The sequence below is a fragment of the Saccopteryx leptura genome, chromosome 2 (genome assembly GCF_036850995.1).
Source record: "Saccopteryx leptura isolate mSacLep1 chromosome 2, mSacLep1_pri_phased_curated, whole genome shotgun sequence".
Lineage (NCBI taxonomy): Eukaryota > Metazoa > Chordata > Mammalia > Chiroptera > Emballonuridae > Saccopteryx > Saccopteryx leptura.
The window spans coordinates 315519269-315541125 of record NC_089504.1 but is presented as its reverse complement, the minus strand read 5'-3'; the positions used below and the strand labels follow the sequence as shown (position 1 = coordinate 315541125).

The 21857-nt window shown below is 44.7% G+C and overlaps 1 protein-coding gene across 1 annotated transcript; it reads right to left on the bottom strand.

The window, feature by feature from the left end:
- Positions 1–2963: 2963 nt before the first annotated feature.
- On the bottom strand, positions 2964–21496 carry WEE2 (WEE2 oocyte meiosis inhibiting kinase). Its single transcript, XM_066366183.1, has 11 exons — positions 21152–21496; positions 16534–16730; positions 14779–14830; positions 12632–12804; positions 11111–11232; positions 7394–7540; positions 6642–6749; positions 6423–6508; positions 5434–5604; positions 3504–3646; positions 2964–3120 (listed from the first exon to the last, which is right to left on the bottom strand). The coding sequence occupies exons 1-11, from the start codon at positions 21494–21496 to the stop codon at positions 2964–2966; spliced, it is 1701 nt and encodes a 566-aa protein (XP_066222280.1).
- Positions 21497–21857: the final 361 nt, after the last annotated feature.

Sequence of the window (21857 nt, the reverse complement as noted above, 5' to 3'; positions counted from 1 at the left end):
TGTCTCTCTATTCCCCTCTCGCAGCCAAGGCTCCATTGGAGCAAAGTTGGCCCGGGCGCTGAGGATGGCTCCATGGCCTTCACCTCAGGCACTAGAATGGCTCTGGCCACAATGGAGCAGCGCCCCAGATGGGCAGAGCATCGCCCCCTGGTGGGCATGCCAGGTGGGTCCCGGTCGGGTGCATGAGGGAGTCTGACTGCCTCCCCACTTCTAACTTCAGAAAAATACAAAAAAATAAAAATAAACATTTTTTTCCAGAACATTAAATTTGTTGAAGAACTATTAAGTATTTGCAAAATAGGTATATTCAAACACAATATTAAGTTTAAATATTTTATTTATACCAAAAACAATTTATTATAATTTTAACTTCCTGGCTTGTCAGCCTAGCCATGTGCCCCCACCTCCGAGTTTATTGGACAGCCCCCTTTTTCTTCACATTGTATTTGCAGGCACTTGCACAATGTTCCTGAACTGCCATTGTTACCCACACAGATTTGACGCTGTAAAACAAATTAAAAGTTTATTCGGGGTCTTTAGAGGATTCAAATGCAAAAGAGGCCAATTCTGGTAGCAACCCAACTGCACTCTGGAGAGAACAAAGTAAAGGCAGGGTTTACGAAGGCATGTAATTCTTTCATGCAAATAAAGGATCACTGGCTAGCTTAACAAAGACTGGTTGGTTCCAGTCTGCAACTGAGGGGGTGGAAACTACAGGAAGGAAGAAAGGTCCATAGATGTCCAGGTAGCAGCTGTTGTTCCAAGATGTTTAGGGCTCTGGGATATTTTTGGCTGGGCCTTGAGCTGAGTTTAGCAACAGGTTTAGCAACTTAATAGCAGCTCTTGAGAACTGTGGCAGGAGGTGTACCTTACTTCTTGAGTAGCCTCCTATTTTGAGTGACTCCCTTAGCAATATTTATTCTATGTTATTACACTGCCTTCAGGCCTTACACAGGCATTAATCATTTCATATTCTACCCACTAAGACACTACCATCAGTGCTCTTCAATGATTTCCTACTTAAAAATCCTCCTTCCACTTGAGCTGTTGTGTCAAACGAAAAACTAAATTTGTCCTTTCTTTCAAAGCCAATGCCCCCCACCATTCTAAGCTTCTTGTTTGTTTTAATGGCAACAAGATTCTCCAAGACTGAACTTTGGAATTATCTTCAAAACTTCTCCCTGATCACCTACATCTATTCATTTCTTCATTATGCCACTAATCCCTCCCTCTTTCTGTGTATTCACAAATACCTGGGCGTGAGAAGCACAGAAAAGCTTTTTTTTTAAATATTAGCAGAAAGTACTATGCAAATTGAAAGTAGACCCCAGTCCCTCCCACAGTGAACACTGTCTGTGCAGCTACCTGCTCCTTTGGTGACTTCCTGCTCCCATGCAGCCCAGCAAAAGAGAGAGGAAAAGAAACCGTTAGTCTGACACCAGGTGCATTCAGGTGTTGTGATAGGAACATGGCAGAGAAGGGGTCATAGACCCTAATAGTAGTTGTCAAAGGCTGAGAAGACAAGGATAATCAAAAAAGTCTGATCTATTCGCTGCAAACTCTCAATATACCTGTTTATAAATCACTGATTGTGGTTGACCTTGCACTGTACTGCAAAGCACGTGGCTGGTTGAGAGCGACAAGAAATAACTCAATTTTAAAACCTTGAACAAAGACTAGTTTTAAAAAATGGCAATGGGTAATATGAAGTCCTACACCCCAGTTAATTGTGTAGAAAGAATTGCTACTCCAAGATGGAAGAAAACATGTTATGATGGTTTATTCAATTAAAAAGTGACTTTAAAACGAAGAGAGGAAAATAAGGCAGAAGAAATGTACAAACCATTTACTGGCTACCTTAATTAATATGACATAATGATCAAATGCATATGGACCAACATTTCATAGTGTAGGCTGGCCATTATAAGCTTTTGGGCCTGTGAAGCTGGGCCTTGGAACCAAGACCTGTTAGTACAAACCTGCTACATTCTTTCACCGGCCTATTCACGAAATGGTTGTCAACATCAATTTCTCCTTCTTTGTTAGTTACATATTACAAAGAAGAGTGCTTTACCCATATTTGGCTTTGGACAAGATAAAAAAAAACCAACTTTATTTAAAAATATTCTATTCCTTTAAAATATATATACAGAGAAAAGGATTTGCATAAAATATGATAAAAGTCACAGGAAACACAAAGCCACATTCTGATAAAGTCAAGAAGAAGTTGGTGATGGTGACATGCAGATAATCAAAACCAGCCATAACAGTTACAAGAGGGTCAGAGCAAATAAACTGAGGGGAGGACAATCAGATCAAATTTTTCTCATACTCTCTACCCAGTATTGTTGTTCTATAACTTAATAGTCAGCTCGGAAATTTCAAATGAGGTATCATCTTATTTCTACCCACCTCAAATAATGGGGAAGTCATTTCTATTTGTTAAATACACTATCAGAGGAAGAGATTGTCTCCATTCAGAGTTTACAGTAGGAAACTAAGGTGGCTGAGAATTCTTTTACAAATAGCATCATAGAAGCTGGGAAACATTTGTTGAAATCCAGGTGCATTCTCTTGTAACCTGTTACCTCAACTCAAGACAAAATTGTACTTGTTTCTAAGAGCAGGGAGCATCCCTGGGCTCCTTCACAGGTAATTAGCTAGAGCAACCTCTTAGTCCATAGGCTGCACCGAGGGTTGAATTCTTCTCGGCCATCAGTTCAGAAGCCCATACGTTCCCATTGTGCCCCGTGATGGTGAGGAATGGGGCACATCATAGGTGGTGTTAGAAATATAACAGAGAAGATTATTATACCAGACACCATTACTAATAAGAGGCTTCAATAGCTTCAGGATCTTGGCTATCAATGTAGCTTTCAACATTCAAGTTGGCTAATCTTTCCATTTATAAGCGGAAGTTTGGCACCATCAGTATCTACTGTGGGTTGATGTGAAATGAGTTCTTATGGGGAAGACGTCCCGAAGGTGAAGCTTGAAGACTTTGCACTCTTTCCTCCCACCAGGTGTTTGGTGCTTCTTGACCCTGGAGGGGTCCCCAAGAGCCCAGGGTCACTGTGGCCTTCCTGGGGGGACTGAGCCTGCTGGGCTTCTCTCAGTTCCCTGTAATGAAAGAGGAAAAACATCTTACTCCATCCTAAATTAGAGATTTTTTTTATCAAAACCAGTGTATACATAGATATTTCTTTTTCATTCATTATTTATAAACAAGCCTAAGGTATGCACAGAAAATTGGCTCATATAAAAAATGGCTGGCATTCCCATGCCACAACACATGGTGGGTTCGGTGTCCTAAATCCTACTGATTGGGGCATAAGTGGTCTTTAACTTAAAAAAAAATAAAGTGGGTGAAACCACTCTACAGGCTACATATGAAAGTCCAGCCCATGGGGCAAATCTGGCCAGCCACCTGTGTTTGTAAATAGTCTATTGGAAAACTTAGCCATAGCCTAGATTGTTTCTCAACTCCATTATCCAAAACCTGCCTTTCCAGTGTGGCCGTCTTCATCCTTTCCAAGTGCAGCAGCTGCTGGAGCTCTTCTGTCCTCCCCAGGGAGGGACGGAGGATGCGGCTTTGGGCCAGGGCTGCTGCCGAAGGTCTCTCCCCTGGATCGGGGTGGATCATACTCTGATGCCGTAGGGAAATAGAAGCTTCACCATTTATGAAATCTCCCCAGCCAAGCCAACTCCAGGCCAGCTCTGCTGGCGGGTTTTGTAAAAACTGCTTCTCCTTCATGCGGAGGGCAGAACTAGATGGAAACATAGCTCCACCAGGGCAAGGACAACACCCCTATCTGGTAGCGTCAGTCCTCCCTGCCTTCGGTTTATCTTTAGTATCCTCAGTTTAGAGCTAGTTGGATGACTAACTAAAAAGAAACTTGAGGTCCTGAAATAAAAACTGACTTGTCTAAGTCATGGACAGGACCAAGATGCAACTCCAGGTCACCCAACTCCTGGTTCACCTTCCTGTCTACCACAACGTGCTCCTTTTTCCCTGAGAAATTAAGTAAGGAGAGCACAGCATGACAATATTCCTGTAGCACTTATGTCCAGTGGGGAGTGTCTGTGACCTAACATGACTTGAATACAGTATAGAATGCCTCATTCTATACAGCAATTAGCAGTGTCATTTAAATGAAGACAACACGGAACCTCCCATTAGGGAACCAATGTTCAGAGCCAGCTCCACCAGTTACTGTGTAGTCTTGAGCAAGTCACCTAACTTTGCTAAAGCTCAGCTCCCCTTTCCCGACATTTGGGATAGCAATGTTCACCTCCCAGACTGTTGTGGCAATTAAATGAATCAACATACATGTATTACCTGAAACAGGGCCAGCACTGAGGTACTCAATATTACCCACTAAATTGAAGGGCGACTTACACATAAAAATAGGTGATTACACTATGAACAAAGACACTGAGGAAGGCTTTGCCTCCTCCTCTCAGGAAAGCAGAAGTCATCTGAGGAGGGACAAGTTGGTGACTAAATTTGAAGGTTTTAGGTAAATTGTGAAACTCAAATGTACTCTCCAAGAGAGTAAATATTTCTAGAACTGTTTTAGGGATCCTAACGGATCCTGTTCCTTAAGCCCTAAAGTACATCTTATATATACATTTTGTTTTCCTAGTATAATTCTAAGCTTCTTGACAGGGTAGAAGTTTTTTGTACCTCTCTGTACAATACTTCTCTTTCCTTGTCCCTGCATATACTCAGAGGGCATTGAGTACAAGTAACACATAAATTCCTCAGTTGACATTACTTCTCTTCCAGTAGCTCAAAGGATTGCTGGTATTGTCTGTTATTAATAAAAATAGCTTATACTGCCTAACCAGGTGGTGGCGCAGTGGATAGAGTGTCGGACTGGGATGCGGAAGACCCAGGTTCGAGACCCCGAGGTCACCAGCTTGAGCGTGGGCTCATCTGGTTTGAGCAAAGCTCACCAGCTTGGACCCAAGGTCGCTGGCTCAAGCAAGGGGTTACTTGGTCTATTGAAGGCCCACGGTCAAGGCACATATGAGAAAGCAATCAATGAACAACTAAGGTGTTGCAACGCACAACGAAAAACTAAAGATTGGTGCTTCTCATCTCTCTGTTCCTGTCTGTCTGTCCCTGTCTATCCCTCTCTCTGTCTCTGAAAAAAAAAAAAGCTTATACTTTCTTCTATACACTCAGAATTTCGTTTTTTGTTTGTTTGTTTAGTAATAACATCACTGATTTTTTAAACTATAACAAAAATTATATTTTCTAAATGTCCTTGAGAAGATTTCAACTTGTCCTGTGTCTCTCTGGGCTTTGTTGTCATGGTCCCCTTCTGCCAGCGACACCCTCACCATCTCCATCCCCCCCCCCTCTTGCCATGACATTTTTAAAAAATAGATATTTCCATCTTTTCTTCATGTCATGAAAGACGTCACCTTGAGTAGACTGTAGAAGTCTTCCGAGAGCGCCTGAGGAATGTGTGGAAGGTTCCCCTCACGGATGTGATGCCACGTGGCACCGTTGCTGGGTAACGACTCTGTTCCTGCAGCCACTGCCATTGTCAGTCCCAAGGCAAATATGTCTCCTTTGGGGAGGTTCTGGTAATCCTTCAAAACAGAAGACGGGGAAGCCAGTTTGTTCACCAAGTGAAGTGAATCTAGACTAAAATACAACTGGCAAGAAAGGTTCACTGGAGTGAGCGTAAACGGACTCAGTGGGCAAGGTCCCATCTGCTGTGGGGAGTGGGTTACTTCTAGACAAAACAGAGGACGGAGCACAGACCCACCCGATGAATACTGCTGTGCCAGGCCTGCCTCCACAGACATCCTAGAAGGTGGGCTGTAAAGAAAGGTCATTTCATCTGTGAGGAGTGTCAGACATGCATCAAAGCTGCTGTTTCAATTCCTGGTCAGGACACACACAGGAACTGCTCATTGTTCCTCTCTCTCTCTCTCTTCCCCTTCCTCTCTCTCACTAAAATTAATAAATCTGGTGTGAATGAATCAACATTAGACCTAACTGTTGTCAGATTCTCTTTTTTTAACAAAAAAAAAAAATCTTAAAAAGAAAGGTCATTTTGATGACTAGAGCTGGTATGCTATCAGACAGTAGCATGATAAAAGTAGGTTGGACCAAAAAGTCTTCCTTCCTACTAGGCACTCTGTGAGTTCTGGACTTCTAAGAAATACTAGACACTGTAAAGGACCTTTACAGAGAACAGTACAGTTATTGATTAATCCATGAATGATCCAGCTTTCCTTATATCCTTTTTTTCAGGAGGGGGGGATATTTCTCTCCTAACTCTGGTCTCCATTCTGAATAGGAAAAGGGGATGATATACATTAAATCTATAAATATATACTTTTCGTTTGAGAGTCAAAAGGTTCAGTGGATTATAGGGTAGCCCCGTCTCCCTCATCTGTACCTCCTGTAGAATCTCTTTAGCCAGGAATTGGATATCTCCCTCTTCCACTTTGGGTTTGCTTATTGATGTTGCAAGACCCAGGTCTCCTAAAAAAAAATGAAAGAAAGAAAGAAATAGAGCTCTTAAAAAGCACGTCTTTCTTAAAACCGGAATAAGCGGAATCATCAGAATAAATTTTATAGGATAGTAGAATACAGGTTAGGGTAGAAGCAGACTCACCAATTTTGTATATCACGTTAGCAGAGAGAAACCAATCGGCGTCATTTTCAGTCTCTTCTTGGACTACGGGAGAGTCACTTTGCATCTGATGACAAATGAAAATGTTACCTGCAGATGTACAGAATTAACATCAATAAGAATCCCTAAGCTTTTTTATCCCCCAAACTCTTTTTATGTATTTGCCATGATAGCTACCCTCCTATTTTCCTGTTCTGTGCACCTATAACAGGCTTCTTTTCTTCCCTGGAATCTCACACTACTGTGAACAGCTCAGTGATTGATAACACCTAGCTGAGTGAAGCTGACATCAAACATAACTCCATCCTCTGAAGAAGCTGGTGGCCTCGAAGAAATAAGAAAAAAACAAAACCCACAACACAGTAACATGTCCTCGAGCTTCACATTGGTGAGGGCCAGAACCACTCATTTCTGCTCGCTTCACTCTGTGAATGAGTAGAGCACTAGTCAACACAGCCAGGGTGTGGCTTGCTGTCACTCGTCTATGTAGTAACTTAAATGTTCATTCTTCTATTTCTGGGAAAAAGCCTTTTCTTTCTCTGTCCCCTGGGCCTGGGAGAACATGGTGAAGGCTGTTTCTCTGGGTTTGTTTAGGGAGAACAAATGAAAGAGAAGGATTCTGCCAGCAAACAACATCTTTGACATGTGATGGACACCCAGGCACCGATTCTGACAACAGTGAGAGGAGAACTATTATAAGAGGGGCCGGACGGGCAGAGGGAAGCCATACTGACTCGGTTTGATGTCCAGGTGCACCATGCCGGCGTTGTGGATGTACTTGAGCCCAAGGGAGATCTGTAGAAGAATGTCTTTGAGTTTCGGCTCTTCGAAATGATGCCCGGACTTTGTGTTTGCAGATATAGCAGCCTGTAAGCTCCCACCTAGGAAAGAACAACCAAGAGTCGCCCCACAGAATGAGAGAAAAGGTACGACTCTTAGAGATGAAAGCATAGTCAATAGTCAATCAATGTCTTGTGAATGAGCTCAGTCCAGCAAGTCTAGATTACTCCAGCATCAATGCAAAAATGTAAAAGTGTCTTCCCCCTGTCTATACCACAGACATGTTAGCAAGAAGAATTACAAGGCTTTTACAGAGGAAAGGAAAATGCTGTGTCCTAGATATTCAACATGTGGTCCTATTGCCTTGAGTGTGCCTCAACTAATGTTTTTAAAGTTTTACCTAATTATTAACGAGAAGGCCAATCATCCTCAGTCATATAGCTGACCCAGAGGTGACTTGTAGGGGATCTTGGCAATGGTGAGGAAGAAGGAGGGAATGTTTACCTGGTTCAGGGCTCTGAAGGGACAATAGGGAAAACCAGATGGCCACTGATCTCTAGCAGTTATAACCTAAGTCATCTAATCATCTCATTTATCGTCTGAGTTAAAACCATAACTGTCTGCAGTCCAGCCTGGTTGCTGTGACAAGCTGGGGGTACAGGGGTGAGGGTGGTGTGGGGAGATAGGGCATGAGGGGAAGGGAGAGGTGCAGGGGGGAGAGGGGGGAAGGCGCTGGCTATGCCGCTACATTACAGGTGCTTTGGACTCCTCCTTTATTGAGAACCACAGGGCAAAGTCTCCACGTGGGTCATCCTTAAGTACAAACAGGACAGGGGCGAGGCCATGCTTTATTTTCTGTCATTAGTTCACATTTGAAAGATTCAGTGTCTCTGAATTACACTTGATAAATCAAAGTTATATTTTAACTGGTAAGTACTCAGGGAAGTCAGTGGGCCACCATGACGAACTGACAGAGATTCCCCATAATCTATCATGTCTGGCTCAGAGCCACTGCCTGGCTTTCAGGACCCTCTCTAGTCTTCCCACACTTGACCTTGCTGAGATTTCCTACCATAGGGGCCACCATCTGTCCCATTAGTCTCCTTACTGTCTGCTAAGCCAGACCTGTTCCCGTCCCATCATGCCCTTTGCCTGCAGGCTGTTCCCATAACTGAACGCCTTCCTTCTCCTCCCTGAACTCGTCACCCTTCTGCAGGGTCTCCTGCAAGTGTTATCTCCTGTAGGAGATCTTCTCGGCTACTCAAATAACACCTATCACTGACTTCTTACTATGTATTGGGTATTGTCACTGCGCCAGCATTTAACATGGATGGATGCTAATTCTCAAACCAGCCCCTTAAATAATTACTACAATCCCTCTAAGGCAGTGAGATTAAGTGACACCCCAGCGATCGTCCAGCTTGTGGGGTCTGCCAGCTTTAAGCCCTAGCCCCTTCCACCACTGCCTGTGGCCTCCTGCTCACATTCACCCTCTCTGAACACTTTGTATCCATAGTTGTACCATCTGGCTTTGCACCTAATTGTCTTTTCACTATAACAGAGCAATTGGAATAAAGCTCCTTGAAGATAAGGACTTAACTTATCTCACTCTGCAGTGTTTCTCAGCCTAGAGCTTAATACAGTGTCAAGCCTGTAGAAGGTATTCACATGCTTAAAAAAGTTAAAAGATGTTTTGTAGTAGGAATAATCACTGCATCTTATGTTTTTGAAAATTTGAAAACTTTACAGTGCCCCAAGTCTGTTTTTGTCTTGCTTTATTAATTCTTGTTATTTGATATTATCTTCTTTTTATAGTTAAAAGTTGTAGTAATAAAACCAATATTCTTATAGAGAGAGGGAGGAAAGGAATAGGGAATCTCAGGTCATGAAAAGAGGAAATTAGAAAGAGGAGATGGTTTCAAAAAGTCTCAACCTTTCAATCCCAAGTCTAACTATGGGATCCAGTTTTTATCCCAGAGAGACTTAGAGAAAGGGATCTGGGGTAAGCTTACTGGAGGGAAAACCCCACAAAGTTCACAGGCCAGGCTATGAAGGAATCAGGCTGTAAGGAGACGACAAGGGAGAGGTCACATCATTATGTTGCAGGATATGTGTACTGTTTTCTCTGTTTCTATTAATAGCATTCCATAATGTTATTTCCTCACTGACTTGCGTCCTTACTCTATTTACACAATGATCTCTGTGCTCAAAAGCCAGGCTGGACACACATTCTCGGGGCTCTATGGCGGTTACTACAATTAGTCAAAGACAGACTGTACTGTTAAAGAAGCTCCGGTGGCTATGGAGAGGCAGAGTGTCGGGGAAAGGGGGATGCTGTGACCATGCCAGGATATGGATCATGACTCTTCAAATGGTTGCAAGCTTCTAGTCAATATGGTAGTACATTTCTACTTTGCCACTGAGCTTTCTGATGAAAACTATTTCCGGCCCTGGCTGGTTGGCTCAGTGGCAGAGTATTGGCCAGGCATGTGGATTTCCCAGGTTCAATTCCCGGTTAGAGCACACAGGAGAAGTGCTCATCTGCTTCTCCACCCCTCCCTCCCTCTCACTTCTCTTTGTCTGTCTGTCTGTCTCTCTCTATCTCTCTCTCTTATCCTCCCACAGCCATGGCTCGATTGGAACAAGTTGGCCCCGGGTGCTGAGAATGGCTCCATGGCCTCCATCTCAGGCCCTAACAAGAGTCCAGTTGCTGAGCAACAGAGCCACACCCCAGATAGGCAAAGCATTGCCCCCCTAGTGGGCTTTCTGAGTGGATCCCAGTCAGGGTGCATGTGAAAGTCTATCTCTGCCTCCCCTCCTCTCACTGAGTTGGAAGGAAGGAAGGAAGGAAGGAAGGAAGGAAGGAAGGAAGGAAGGAAGGAAGGAAAGAAAAGAGGGAGAGAGGGGGGAGGGAGGGAGGAGGGAGGGAGGGAGGGAGGGAGGAGGGAGGGAGGGAGGAAAGAAAGAAAAGGGAGGAAAATGAAAGAAATGTAATTCCGAGCACAACAGTACATAACTGTTGTTATGTCAACCCCTTAACCGTGGATTAGAAATATGTTAAATCAGAGGACCAATCTTTGTGAATTCAGTAGCCCAGAAACGTAGTTGCACTGGTTACTGTGTACACGTGGTCCTGCAGGACCGAGGAGAGCAGACATGGAGTCACTGTGTGTCTGTCCCAGCGCCCTATCCATACCCTTACTCTGAAGAGAGCACTAATGCTCAAGGGCAAGAAGCAGCAAGAAGCACAGACAACTCCCCAACTTGGGAGTCCACTCAGCCATTAACCAAAAAGTGGCTATATAAATGTACCTCTCCCTCCCCCAAATAGCAGACATGATGCTTGCATCTTTACCCAGCAAATGGTAAAAGGATGATTTACCATTCAAACCACTAGGTAAACATTCTCCCTTTGGTGTGAAATGTGAAGGGAACAATAGCTTCTATGCACCAGCTACTCATCATCATAAAAAGAAATGTAAAATAGTGTAAACCTGGAATTCCTTTTAACTCAACCATTTCTTACAGCTCTCTGCTTCCAAGCAAAACTCGAATGCAGACATTCAGATATGATTCTACTATGCCTGGCAGAAACCACAAGGGAGAGGTCAACATTTTTTCCTGAAGACTCAAAAGTTCATGTCTCTGTAGATATCAGTCTGCATACTTACCATTGCAATATTCATTCTGAATGATCATGTGGTCATCTTCTACCCACGCAGAGTAGTAACGCACCACGTGGGGGTGATGCCCAAGCACGGCATGAGCATAAACTTCGTGCAAAGCCGAATTCCTAAGAGACAGAATAGCATGGAGGAAAATGAATCAGGATACTACACATGCAGGTCTTTTTAAAAGACAAGAGATGGCACATTATTACCAATGGCTGAACACTTATTGACTGCTCACTGCTTGCTTACTATTTTATCTCTGATCTTCATAACTGCACAGTAAGATACAGCAGCAAGGATAAAGGCTTTAGAAAGTTCAGTGACTGGTCCAGAGTCAAGCTGGTGATCGTAGACCTCAGACCAGGAGCATGGTCACCTTGGTACCAGAGTACACAGTTTTTGGATTGAATTTGGCATAAGGAAGGAGGAGCTTAGGTGGTGCCACCTCAACAGCAGATAATGGTCTGGGTCTTAATGTCACTGTACTGTAATAAAAAATTCTTGCTGGGCGTCACAAAAAGGCCACCATGGGCTTGACTGTGGACATTGTCATGGGCCCTCTGTCTTCTCTATGAAGACTTGGCCAATATGTAGTCAGAGGGACCACCTTGGAGAGGTATTTATTGTGAGGTAGGAAATCCGACACAAAGCAAAACACAGTGTTTGGTGAGTTTTAGTATAAAAACAAAGAGTTCTAAAATCTATCATTTCAGGTCGAGCATAAATATTATACCCCATAGTACATAAAAAGCATTAGCTCAGGGTTCCCCAAACTTTTTACACAGGGGGCCAGTTCACTGTCCCTCAGACCGTTGGGGGGCCGCCACATACAGTGCTCCTCTCACTGACCACCAGTGAAAGAGGTGCCCCTTTCCGGAAGTGTGGCGGGGGCTGTATAAATGGTTTCAGGTGGCCACATGCGGCCCGCGGGCCGTAGTTTGGGGATGCCTGCAGCTGAATCTAAAAATGTGTGTTTTCCTGTGAGAAGGAAGAAGAGTTACTTCTGGGAATGAAATTTACATTTCTGTTTATCCTTGCTTGTAGTCCTTGAAAGTTGATTATTGAATTCATCATTAATGCAAAGTACAGATAAAGCAGGGAGTTAACAATAACTTCCTAATTGGTAATATTTCTGATGGACTAAACAGGCACTATAAGATCACTCCCTAAAACTATTTACTTAAAAAAAAAGACTAGAAGTGAAAGTCACCAAAATATCTCTCTTTCTCTCTCTCTCTCTCTCTCTCTCTCTCTCTCACACACACACACACACACACACACACACACACACACATACCACAAAATAAGCCAAAATAATTATGGTATATTTGAAGAAATAACTTATCTTTGATCTGGAAAACTCCTAAAGACTATAAATGTGAGACCACATACAGTGGATAGAGCGATTTTTAAAAGCAGCAAATGTGTTTTAATGACTTCAGTGCTATTAAAATATTTTGACAAGAAAAAACTTTCCAAATCCAAGTTTATCCTTCTAGTACTACATTTAAAAGTACTCACTCATTTGACAATTCTGTAAAAGACTTCATGGAGCGTTTTATTGCATAAACACATCCATCCAGCCTCTTAATGCACTTGTAGACTGTGCCAAACTCCCCGACCCCGATCTTTTCTACCTCCATGAATTCTTTTTCATAGCGGGACGTCATGTTGGTTTCTCGTAGAACACTTCTCTGAAATATTTTAATTTTTAAAAAAGTTAAAATAACCTTTCCTAATATATTGTGAGCAATAGAATTGAGGCATATTATATTCCTCAATTTCCTTAAGTTTTCAAAAAAAAAAACTTCTGGGACAAGGCCATTGGTCTCTGACTGTGTCGGTCAGTATGCATGGTAACAAGACCCACCTCCCCCCAGTTGCTGTATACCACCTCCTTCGTACTCTTTATAACCTTCTATACGACTAGGTCCTGACATTTCTCTTTTCTCTATTACTTTTTTCTATATTATTTCCTCTGTCTAGCCATACTCTTCTTACCTGAATGTTCTCAGAGGGGACACATCTATTCCTCAGCTGAAGGACTGACTGGGATAGAGCATGTTAGAAAACAAAACCAAACTCTGACATATACCCATGTGTCTCACACTCTGGCTGCTAATGTTTCAACTCAGGTTGAATAAACATACGTGTGACCAATTTTGCTCCCTCAACGATCTTAGTGTGGAAAAGGAAATTGTCCAGTTGCTTATTTGAGATTATGTACTCAGATAGAAGAGCCCCTTCCAGCCAAATGCCAGCATTATTCCTTACCGGGTAGCAAATAACCCCAGGCAGTCTGTTCTCTCATAGCAGCTACTCCTCAGGGTTCCTTTAACTATTACTGGGGAAGGGGTGTGTGTGTGTGTGTGTGTGTGTGTGTGTGTGTGACTTTATACAATGCCGAGCACAGCAAATTCCCAGTAAATCTGGTGGCTGTGATGACAAATTTCCATAAATTTATATGAATCTCAAGCCTAGCTGATTTACTTCCACAAAGTCAACATTTTCCCAGTATCTCCATTAGCAAAAGCGGTGCTTTTTTTTCACCTAACTTTGAGTTTTAAAGATTTCGACTCTTACTAGCTCTTCATTTCCAACCAATCAGTCCGCATCAGCAAGTTGCATACGTCCCACTGCCCAGAGCCAGCCTCAAGGTCTGCTTCCTTCACGGCCAGACTGGCCCTGGCCACCAGCCCCCTCCCTGTCGCCTCTAACAGTAAGAATTACTTTTGCAAAATGACACAGTAGAATCAGACCTAAAAACTCCTGGGCAGTCTACCAGCCGCTCACCCATTGCCCTCCCATCCTCAGCTGAGACGCCAGGGAGCCAGCTCGCCACCCACATCACTCCCCAACTGCAGCCTCTCCCCTCCCCCCTTTGTACACTGAACATTAAACACGGCCATGCCTTCATCATAAAAGTCTCAATGGCAATGTAATGCTCCACTGACTTTAAATTGTGATTTACTTGCCATTTTATTAGGCATTTTGTACTTCCCTCCCCCTTTTACTGTATTTAATTTTTTTTTTTTTTTTTTTTGCTCTTAGAGTTAAGGCTGTAATAAACATTTCTGGTGATAGTGTTTACAGCATTCTTTTAGGTTAGGTCATCACATGAGGGATACTAGATCAAAGATTGTGAACATTATAAAAATCAATACACATCGGTGCCGACTACTCCTCATAGGACAGTGAAGAAAAAATCAATAGACATTAATGTATTTAAGAGCTAAATGGTTACATAGGACCTTTGGTTCCATGCCATTTTTTTTCTGTTTTGTTTTTCTATGTTGAGACCTTGGATATCATGATTTTCCCTTCACTTCTCTACTCCAGGAGTGTAGCATTTTCCCCAGATTAAAGACAGAAACAGTAGTCTTTAATATCAAAATACTCCAAGGTGATGACTCAGCAATATACCAATTAGACACTGTCTGGTAAAGTAATAACCAGCTAATGATGCACAGCCTGATGAGAGTCCAAAGCAATTCGGTTGCAAAGCACATTTGCTACAAACTGTTGGGGGTGGCGTGGGGTGGGGTGAAGAAGGGAAGGAGTGGGGGGAGAGAGAGGAGAGGGAGGAGAGAGAAAGGCAGAGGGAGGAGACAGAGAGGCAGAGGGATGAAATGAGTGTGACTATGGCTGAGCCAAAGAACTGTGCTCACCTTGGCAGGCAGCCCTTGCTCCGCCTTGCCTTCCCCTGGATCAGCTTCCTCCCTTAAAAAAAAAAGTGATATCAATATAAAATTAGCACTTATTGATCCTGGTACCATGCTGGGTTCTGGGGCTGTAAGGGTAGATGTCACAATTTCTTCCCCTCTTCAGTTTATATCTGAGGACAGGGAAACAGAACGTTTCAATATAAGAACCTCAGTGAGGATAAGAACCCGCTTATCCATGGGTACCATGGACAGCACCCGGTGATTTCCAGAACAACAGTCTTTCCCAACAGAGAGGATGTCTCAGCTAGGATTCCAAGAATGAGCAGGAACCAAATGAAGAAAGGAGGGGGTTTTAGGCATATAGAACAACATCTGCTGGGAACTGGAGGCAGGAGAGCACAGAACACATATGAAACTGCTAGTGGTCTTCCCTGCCACCTGCACATCCCCCTTCCAACACCCTCCGGCCCCAGAACCTGGTTTTGTATGCACAAGGCTCACAGGCAGACTGTCAGTATACCAGGAGCAGCACTAACCTTGGCTAAGATGCTGTTGATTATGTTTCACTCAACTGACATCCCTGACTAACATCCTCTCTGGCATGAGCAGCTGCATCCTGAATCTGTAAGCAGGATTTTAATTTCTAGATCAGCCAAACTCCAGCTCTTTCTTCTGGGGACAGGGTAGTACTGGCAAATGGAGGACATCACCCTCGTGGGTATAAATGGATGCTTGACATTCATGACCCTAACATTATGTCCTCCTTTATAAATGAACAGTGCAATAACTAAGAAACCTACTCTCTCAGAAGCACTTAAGTAACATGACTAGAGTGTCACCACCCTCCTTGCCAGAAATTCAAATGGACCGTCTAGTCCAGCTAGCATCAGTGAGAGGCAAAACCATTCATTCTGTTGGCTCACCAATAATCCTGTACAGCTAAAACTGCAGGAATTCTTGATAACAGGTGGGTGGTTTGTTTGTGCTGGAGTCCTGTTTACTTAAGACCCAGGAGGCGGTGTTACAAAACCCGTTCTGGGCACGAGGCTGGTTAATACATCATCACCGATCCCAGAACAAACAACTCACGGTAGCACAGTAAATGCTGTGCAAACTTCCGGTTGTGAGCCTCACGTTTAATTTGCTGAGTACGTGTCAGCGCACATGACTGGCCCGTTTTAGAGGTGGTGCCATTCTGTGGAAGAGCAGCCTTGGAGACACACGGCCAAGTAATGCCCCAGAGTAACACACGCAGCACTGCAGTTTGCCTTTCATTTTTTACCACTGCTGAAAAGCAACACTATCTTCCTGTAATCAGTCAATCCCCGCCACCCGCTGAGTAGTTCAAATGCTTGCCTCCTGGCTCTCATCAACAGCCAGACAAGTCAGGCTAGAAACAGTGATAGACTCTTTAAAGTGTGAACTTCAACTTCCCAGCTGCTACCCTTCTGTTAGCCAGAGGAGACGCCCGGGAGGCAACTCCATCGCCCATTTAACTTCCCAACGGGAGATGGAGGTCTGCTGCTTGCTTACTCCGTGCTGTCCCTTCATAGAGACAGCACCATATGGTACACTTCAGAACGGAAAGATGCTGGGATCTCTGAGATAGAGCTGGTAGGAACCAACACTGACCTTTGGGACCATCAATGTCCATTTCAGTCGAGCAGCCATCTTGTTCCTAATCTCACTTTAACCCGCTCCCTTCCCCTTGACCATAGTAGGATCAGTTCTCCAAGTCATGGGCACCAGGACACTTACAGGTCTCCTCGGGTCTTCCTCTTCCCACTAGGCGGAAGAAACTGTTTTCTATAGGACTCCGGAGTAAAGGGGTTGATATTAACCAGAGCAGATGAGGCCGCTTCATCTGTGAAGGAAACAGGTGGGAGCCTGAAATGCTTCGAGCCCCGGGAGGGCAGCTTCCCTGATGAAGAGATCGCAGACTCGTTCAGATGGCCCTGAATAGGGACGACAAAAGGCAAATCAGAATGGGGCTAAAAACCCAATTTTTCTCTATTGGTTAACTAGTTAATATTTGGACCAAAGTCCGTTGTTGCTGAAAAGGGTCTTAGAGGTTATCTGGTTCCGTGCAAACTAGTTGCCTCCATGCTGGTCCAATGATGAGAACAACAGATTCCCAGCCCACCTCTAGAAGCTCCGATTCATGGGACCAGCACGGGAACCTCTACCATTCTTGTGCTACCTCACCTTCCCCGGGGCAGTTCTGATAGCCAGCTTGGAAAGCCACCAGATCTAATCCTACCTCTAATTTTTTAAGGATGACATTTAAGCGTAGACATATGAAAATGACTAGCCCTTGTGTTCTTAGAGTGTATACTTGAACTTCCCTCAGTTATTCACAGAAATATGTTTGGTGCCTGCTAAGTGGCAGGTGCCAAGCTGGATGCTGGGAGGGGTGCAGAGGGGAATCCCAGCTCTTCAGGAAGGAACGGCCCACTAGGCAGCAGTTCACTGATATGTCGGAAATAATCACTTTGTAAGGGAAAGATGTCATAGACTAAACATGGAAAAAGAAATTTCGAATTCCCCTTAAAATGTAGGAAGAGCTGCACAGAATAGAGTTAAAAAACAAACAAACAAACAAACAAACAATAGAGGCCTCACCAGGTGGGGGTGCAGTGGATAGAGCAGGGGTTCCCAAACTACAGCCCGCGGGCCGCATGTGGACCCCTGAGGCCATTTATCCGCCCCCCCCCCCCCCCGCAGCACTTCCAAAAGGGACACTTCTTTCATTGGTGGTCAGTGAGAGGAGCACAGGATGCGCTGCAAAGCGGCATCGCTCATGTACAGTACTACTTCCGGTGACATGGGACGCACGCGTCACGGCTCCGGAAGCGCGTCATGTCACTTGTTACGGCTAGCAGTGACAAATACGGAACCGGACATTGACCATCTCATTAGCCAAAAGCAGGCCCATAGTTCCCATTGAAATACTGGTCAATTTGCTGATTTAAATTTACTTGTTCGTTATTTTAAATATTGTATTTGTTCCCGTTTTGTTTTTTTACTGTAAAATAAGATATGTGCAGTGTGCATAGGGATGTGTTCATAGTTTTTTTAATAGTTCGGTCCTCCAATGGTCTGAGGGACAGTGAACTGGCCCCCCTGTGTAAAAAGTTTGGGGATCCCTGGGATAGAGCATTGATCTGGGATGCTGAAGACCCAGGTTCAAAACCCTGAGGTTGCTGGCATGAGCGTGATGTCATAGACATGACCCCATGGTTGCTGGCTTGAAGCCCAAGGTCACTGGCTTAGCTGGAGTCCCCAGTTAAGGCACGTATGAGAAGTAATCTATGAACAACTAAAGTGCAGCAACTAAGAGTTGATGCTTCTCATACCAATAAATAGAAAAGTGTGTAGGACTTACCACTCCAAGTAGGTTACACTGAGAACACGGGCCTAAAACCCAGCTAGGAGGAAACCAAAAAGTAGAGGGGAGAAGTCAACGTACCAGTGATCTAAGTGTTCAAGAGTACATGGTAGACATGGGGGTTATGATACAACCTTATGGCATTAGCATGGTACTGTGAGGCTCTTTCTAGTAGAATTCTACCCTTCTCACAGTCTCTGCCCATGACTTTTCAGTGTGGAAGCAGAAGGTGGATTACAACATGATTCACTACATACAAATGCAGTTAAGGACTGACTACGAGGCTACAAAAAATGAATATTGAACTTGGACCTACTCACTCAGTGAAGGCCATAGAGCACACACAATAACCTAATTTTTTTTTTTAATGAAGAAAAAGATGTCATGGCCAGAGTCAAGAGTTTTTACAAGAGTTTTACCTATGTCTTAGAATTAAAGCAATGAGCAAAACAGCCCTGGGGCTGCCGTCAGAGAGAGCCATCAGTGACAAACTCACACGCTTCCTGTACATTAATTACAGGGCTGAGTATCGGTTCAAAGGAAAATACAACTAACTGTGCCGTATTTCTCAGTTGTCACTGTGATTCAGGAAGTGACTTTGGAGTTATAGTAAATTATTCCCTGAGAAACAGCTTGTGTGTGTGTGATGCTGATTATCACATGGGAACTAAAAAACGCCTCCATCATATACAACACAGTGAGGCATCCACACCCGCAAAGCTGCGCAGAGCTCTGATTGCCACACCACAGGGACAACAGAAAGGCCCCTGACCCTTTTCAGATAAAAGGAAGGAAACGTATTCGCATCAGGGCAGGTGATATCAGAACCCCTAGTTTGCCAATGTGAAGGCTGATGGATTTTGTGAGCTCCACTTACACTACAAGGAAGATATTAGTTATATGAATATGAATTGTGTTGCCAGAATGGAGGAATTATGAGGAATCCCTATGCAAACTAAAAAGACATAGTTTAGAAAGGAATTTCATAAAAGCAAAGCAGATTGAAAATTTATGAAAAGATGACCAGGTTGAGAGTGTAAATATGTCTGACCTGTGGTGGCGCAGTGGATAAAGCGTTGACCTGGAAATGCTGAGGTCGCCAGTTCGAAACCCTGGGCTTGCCTGGTCAAGGCACATATGGAAGTTGATGCTTCCAGCTCCTCCCCCCTTCTCTCTCTCTGTCTCTCCTCTCTCTCTCTCTTCCTCTGTCTCTCCCTCTCCTCTCTAAAATGAATAAATAAATTTAAAAAAAAAGAGAGAGTGTAAATATTCTCCAGAGAGTGTAGCTAATTCCACAAGTAACAGCCCGTTATAGATGGGTAAGAAAGGAAATTTGGGGAGTAGCATCCTGACTTCTGAAAAGGATGTGAGAAGGCAGCAACCTCCCACCAAAGCATAGCATCGTAGTGACTTGGGAGTGGGGAAAATGTTAAAGGCCAGTTGGTACCATTAGTTCCCTGATGCTTGAATCCCTTCTCTATTTCTACCAAGGGCTCATTTAGGAAACATCTGTTTGTTGTTCCACTTATTTATGTGTACGTCGGTTGATTCTTGTATGTGCCCTGACCGGGGACCAAACCTGCAAACTTGGTGCATGGGAACGGCACTCTAACCAACTGAGCTGCCATGCCAGAGCTTGTGGGGACTTTCTGAGGGCAGTAAATGGATGTGACAGCAGAGGGTCAGCTTGCTATCAAGGTGTTCAGTTCCGTTTTCAACAAATGAATAAAATACATATACCATACCATTGCTTTTTCTCGCATACTTCTGCTCAGCCCATTCTCCACTGACTTCATGTCAAAATCATGCCAACTTTCACTGACCTTCACGTGCTTCCTTCACCTTCCTTTCTTTCCCTATCACCCCGCTGAGAAGCAGTCCACCCAGAGACTTCTGACCCCTCCTGAAGTACCTATGATGTGGTGTCACAGGCATATCTCTTCTCTCAGAGACTGTCTTAGGTCCCTTGCCCACTGTCAGCTCTAAAAAAAAAAAAATCTGTGGATGATTGACTGGTTGGTACTGGGACTGCTGAAAAGCCCACAGATGAATATGTGAGCGTGTCAAAGTAGTTTGTCTCCAACTCAGACAGGAAGCCCAGGATCTCCTGGAGACGCGGTGCCCATCCTCAGCAGGCAGGACAGAGATCAGCAGACAGTGACTATGCATCAGAAGTGCAGATGTCATGATGATGAGCTTACAGGCACCACGCTGAGCCAGCAGAGAGCAGAGCACACGCCATACTACGGCTCCCACACCTCCCACACCTCCCACACCGTGGCACCAGCCTGTTGGAGGCAACCCTGCCCCAGCTCTGGCTTTAATGGCATGAAAGGTGCAGCAGGAGACCAGTTGCAACAAGAATAAAGGAATGCGCTCATGACTCGGGACCACTGCTTCCTGCAGTCTTTAGCTGACACACAAGTGGCAACAGGTTACCTGCCGACACAGGACACAAGAGCCTGAGCTCAGCAAGCCCAAGGAGGCGAGGGGACTATGCTCCAAGGGCTCACGAGAACATTCTTCTGTTAGGAAATATGAGTAAATAATCCCAGGAAAACAGAGCCTGTTGGCATCATAAAAAGAATAGACTAGAGCCAAAAGATTGGGTTTCTAGTTCTGTCTCTGCCATTGGCTGAACCAAAAGCCAGTTTCTGTCCTGAGACTGACTTTCTCACGTGTCCGTGAAGGGGTTGGGCTTTAGAGCCCAACACTCCTTCGAGCGTCATTGTTCTTTAATACTTAGGAGCTGTGCCTGCTCCCAGCGTTTCAAATACGTGCTGGCACCTGTGGTTTTGAGTAGACAGCTGGCGAGACACTAAATTCTGTTTTCTGGCAATTTTAAGCTCCATTTTCACCAATAAACACATAACGGGGGGGAGACAGCCTGGGAGGCAGGTCTATCACCTACACACTAAGGAGCGCATCCCCCTTCTCCATCAGCTAAACTGAAGGAACCTGGGCCCCTGTCCCCCACAATGTACTCACTTTGGGCGTGAAGGGACTGGCACAGTGTGGCAGCCTGCTCCTGTCGTCTGGCTGGGTCGGTGTCGTAGGACATTCGGGAGATCCTGACACCAGAGCCCTCCAGACAGACTCTGGGCTCACGTTGCCTTTTCCCTGAAGCGTGCTGAGTCCCCGCACTTTGCTGAGGGGTGTCGTAGGAGGTGTAAACTTGGCCTCCAAATCCAGGGCCTCAGACTTCTCTGGGGTGTGGCTCGGGGCCTCCCTGCCTTCTGGCGCCGCGTCCTCCTGTTCTGTGTTCCTGCTCTCCTCTTCAGAGCAGAAGTTTAATTTCTGCTTTAGTTCTCTGTTGATACTGGTCTCATCCATCTCAGCTAGAGAGCCTTACAGCGTACGCAAGGGGACCTGCCGGAGGGTGGGGGGTCCAGAGGTGCCGATGTGAGGAGGGGAGACCTAAGCCCACCAGACCCCCGTTCGGGCCTGCCTTGCGCTCTGCCCACTTGCCACGTCAGGGGGCCATACCGTTCGTGCTCTCCCTTAAGTACCACGTGCCCGTGAGGTCTCAGCTGCTCCCTATTTCCAGGCTGATGAAAGGAAACGCCAGCAGCCCTTTGAGCAGTTAAATCCACTGTAGGTGAAAATTCTCCAGGAGAGCACACACAGGCTCTTCCAGAACCCCTGGGCTCCAGACTTCTAGAGAGGTTCTGGGCTCCTTTAGTTCTGCCCAGGT

Excerpts from the sequence above, each read along its gene's own strand:
- WEE2 (XM_066366183.1), bottom strand. The coding sequence starts at position 21,496 with ATGGATGAGACCAGTATCAACAGAGAACTAAAGCAGAAATTAAACTTC. Across the intron at positions 3,647-5,433 it reads ACTTCTACAGTCTACTCAAG|AGTATGATCCACCCCGATCC; the intron begins GTGACGTCTTTC and ends CTACGGCATCAG. Across the intron at positions 3,121-3,503 it reads AAGACGGCCACACTGGAAAG|GGAACTGAGAGAAGCCCAGC; the intron begins GCAGGTTTTGGA and ends CTTTCATTACAG.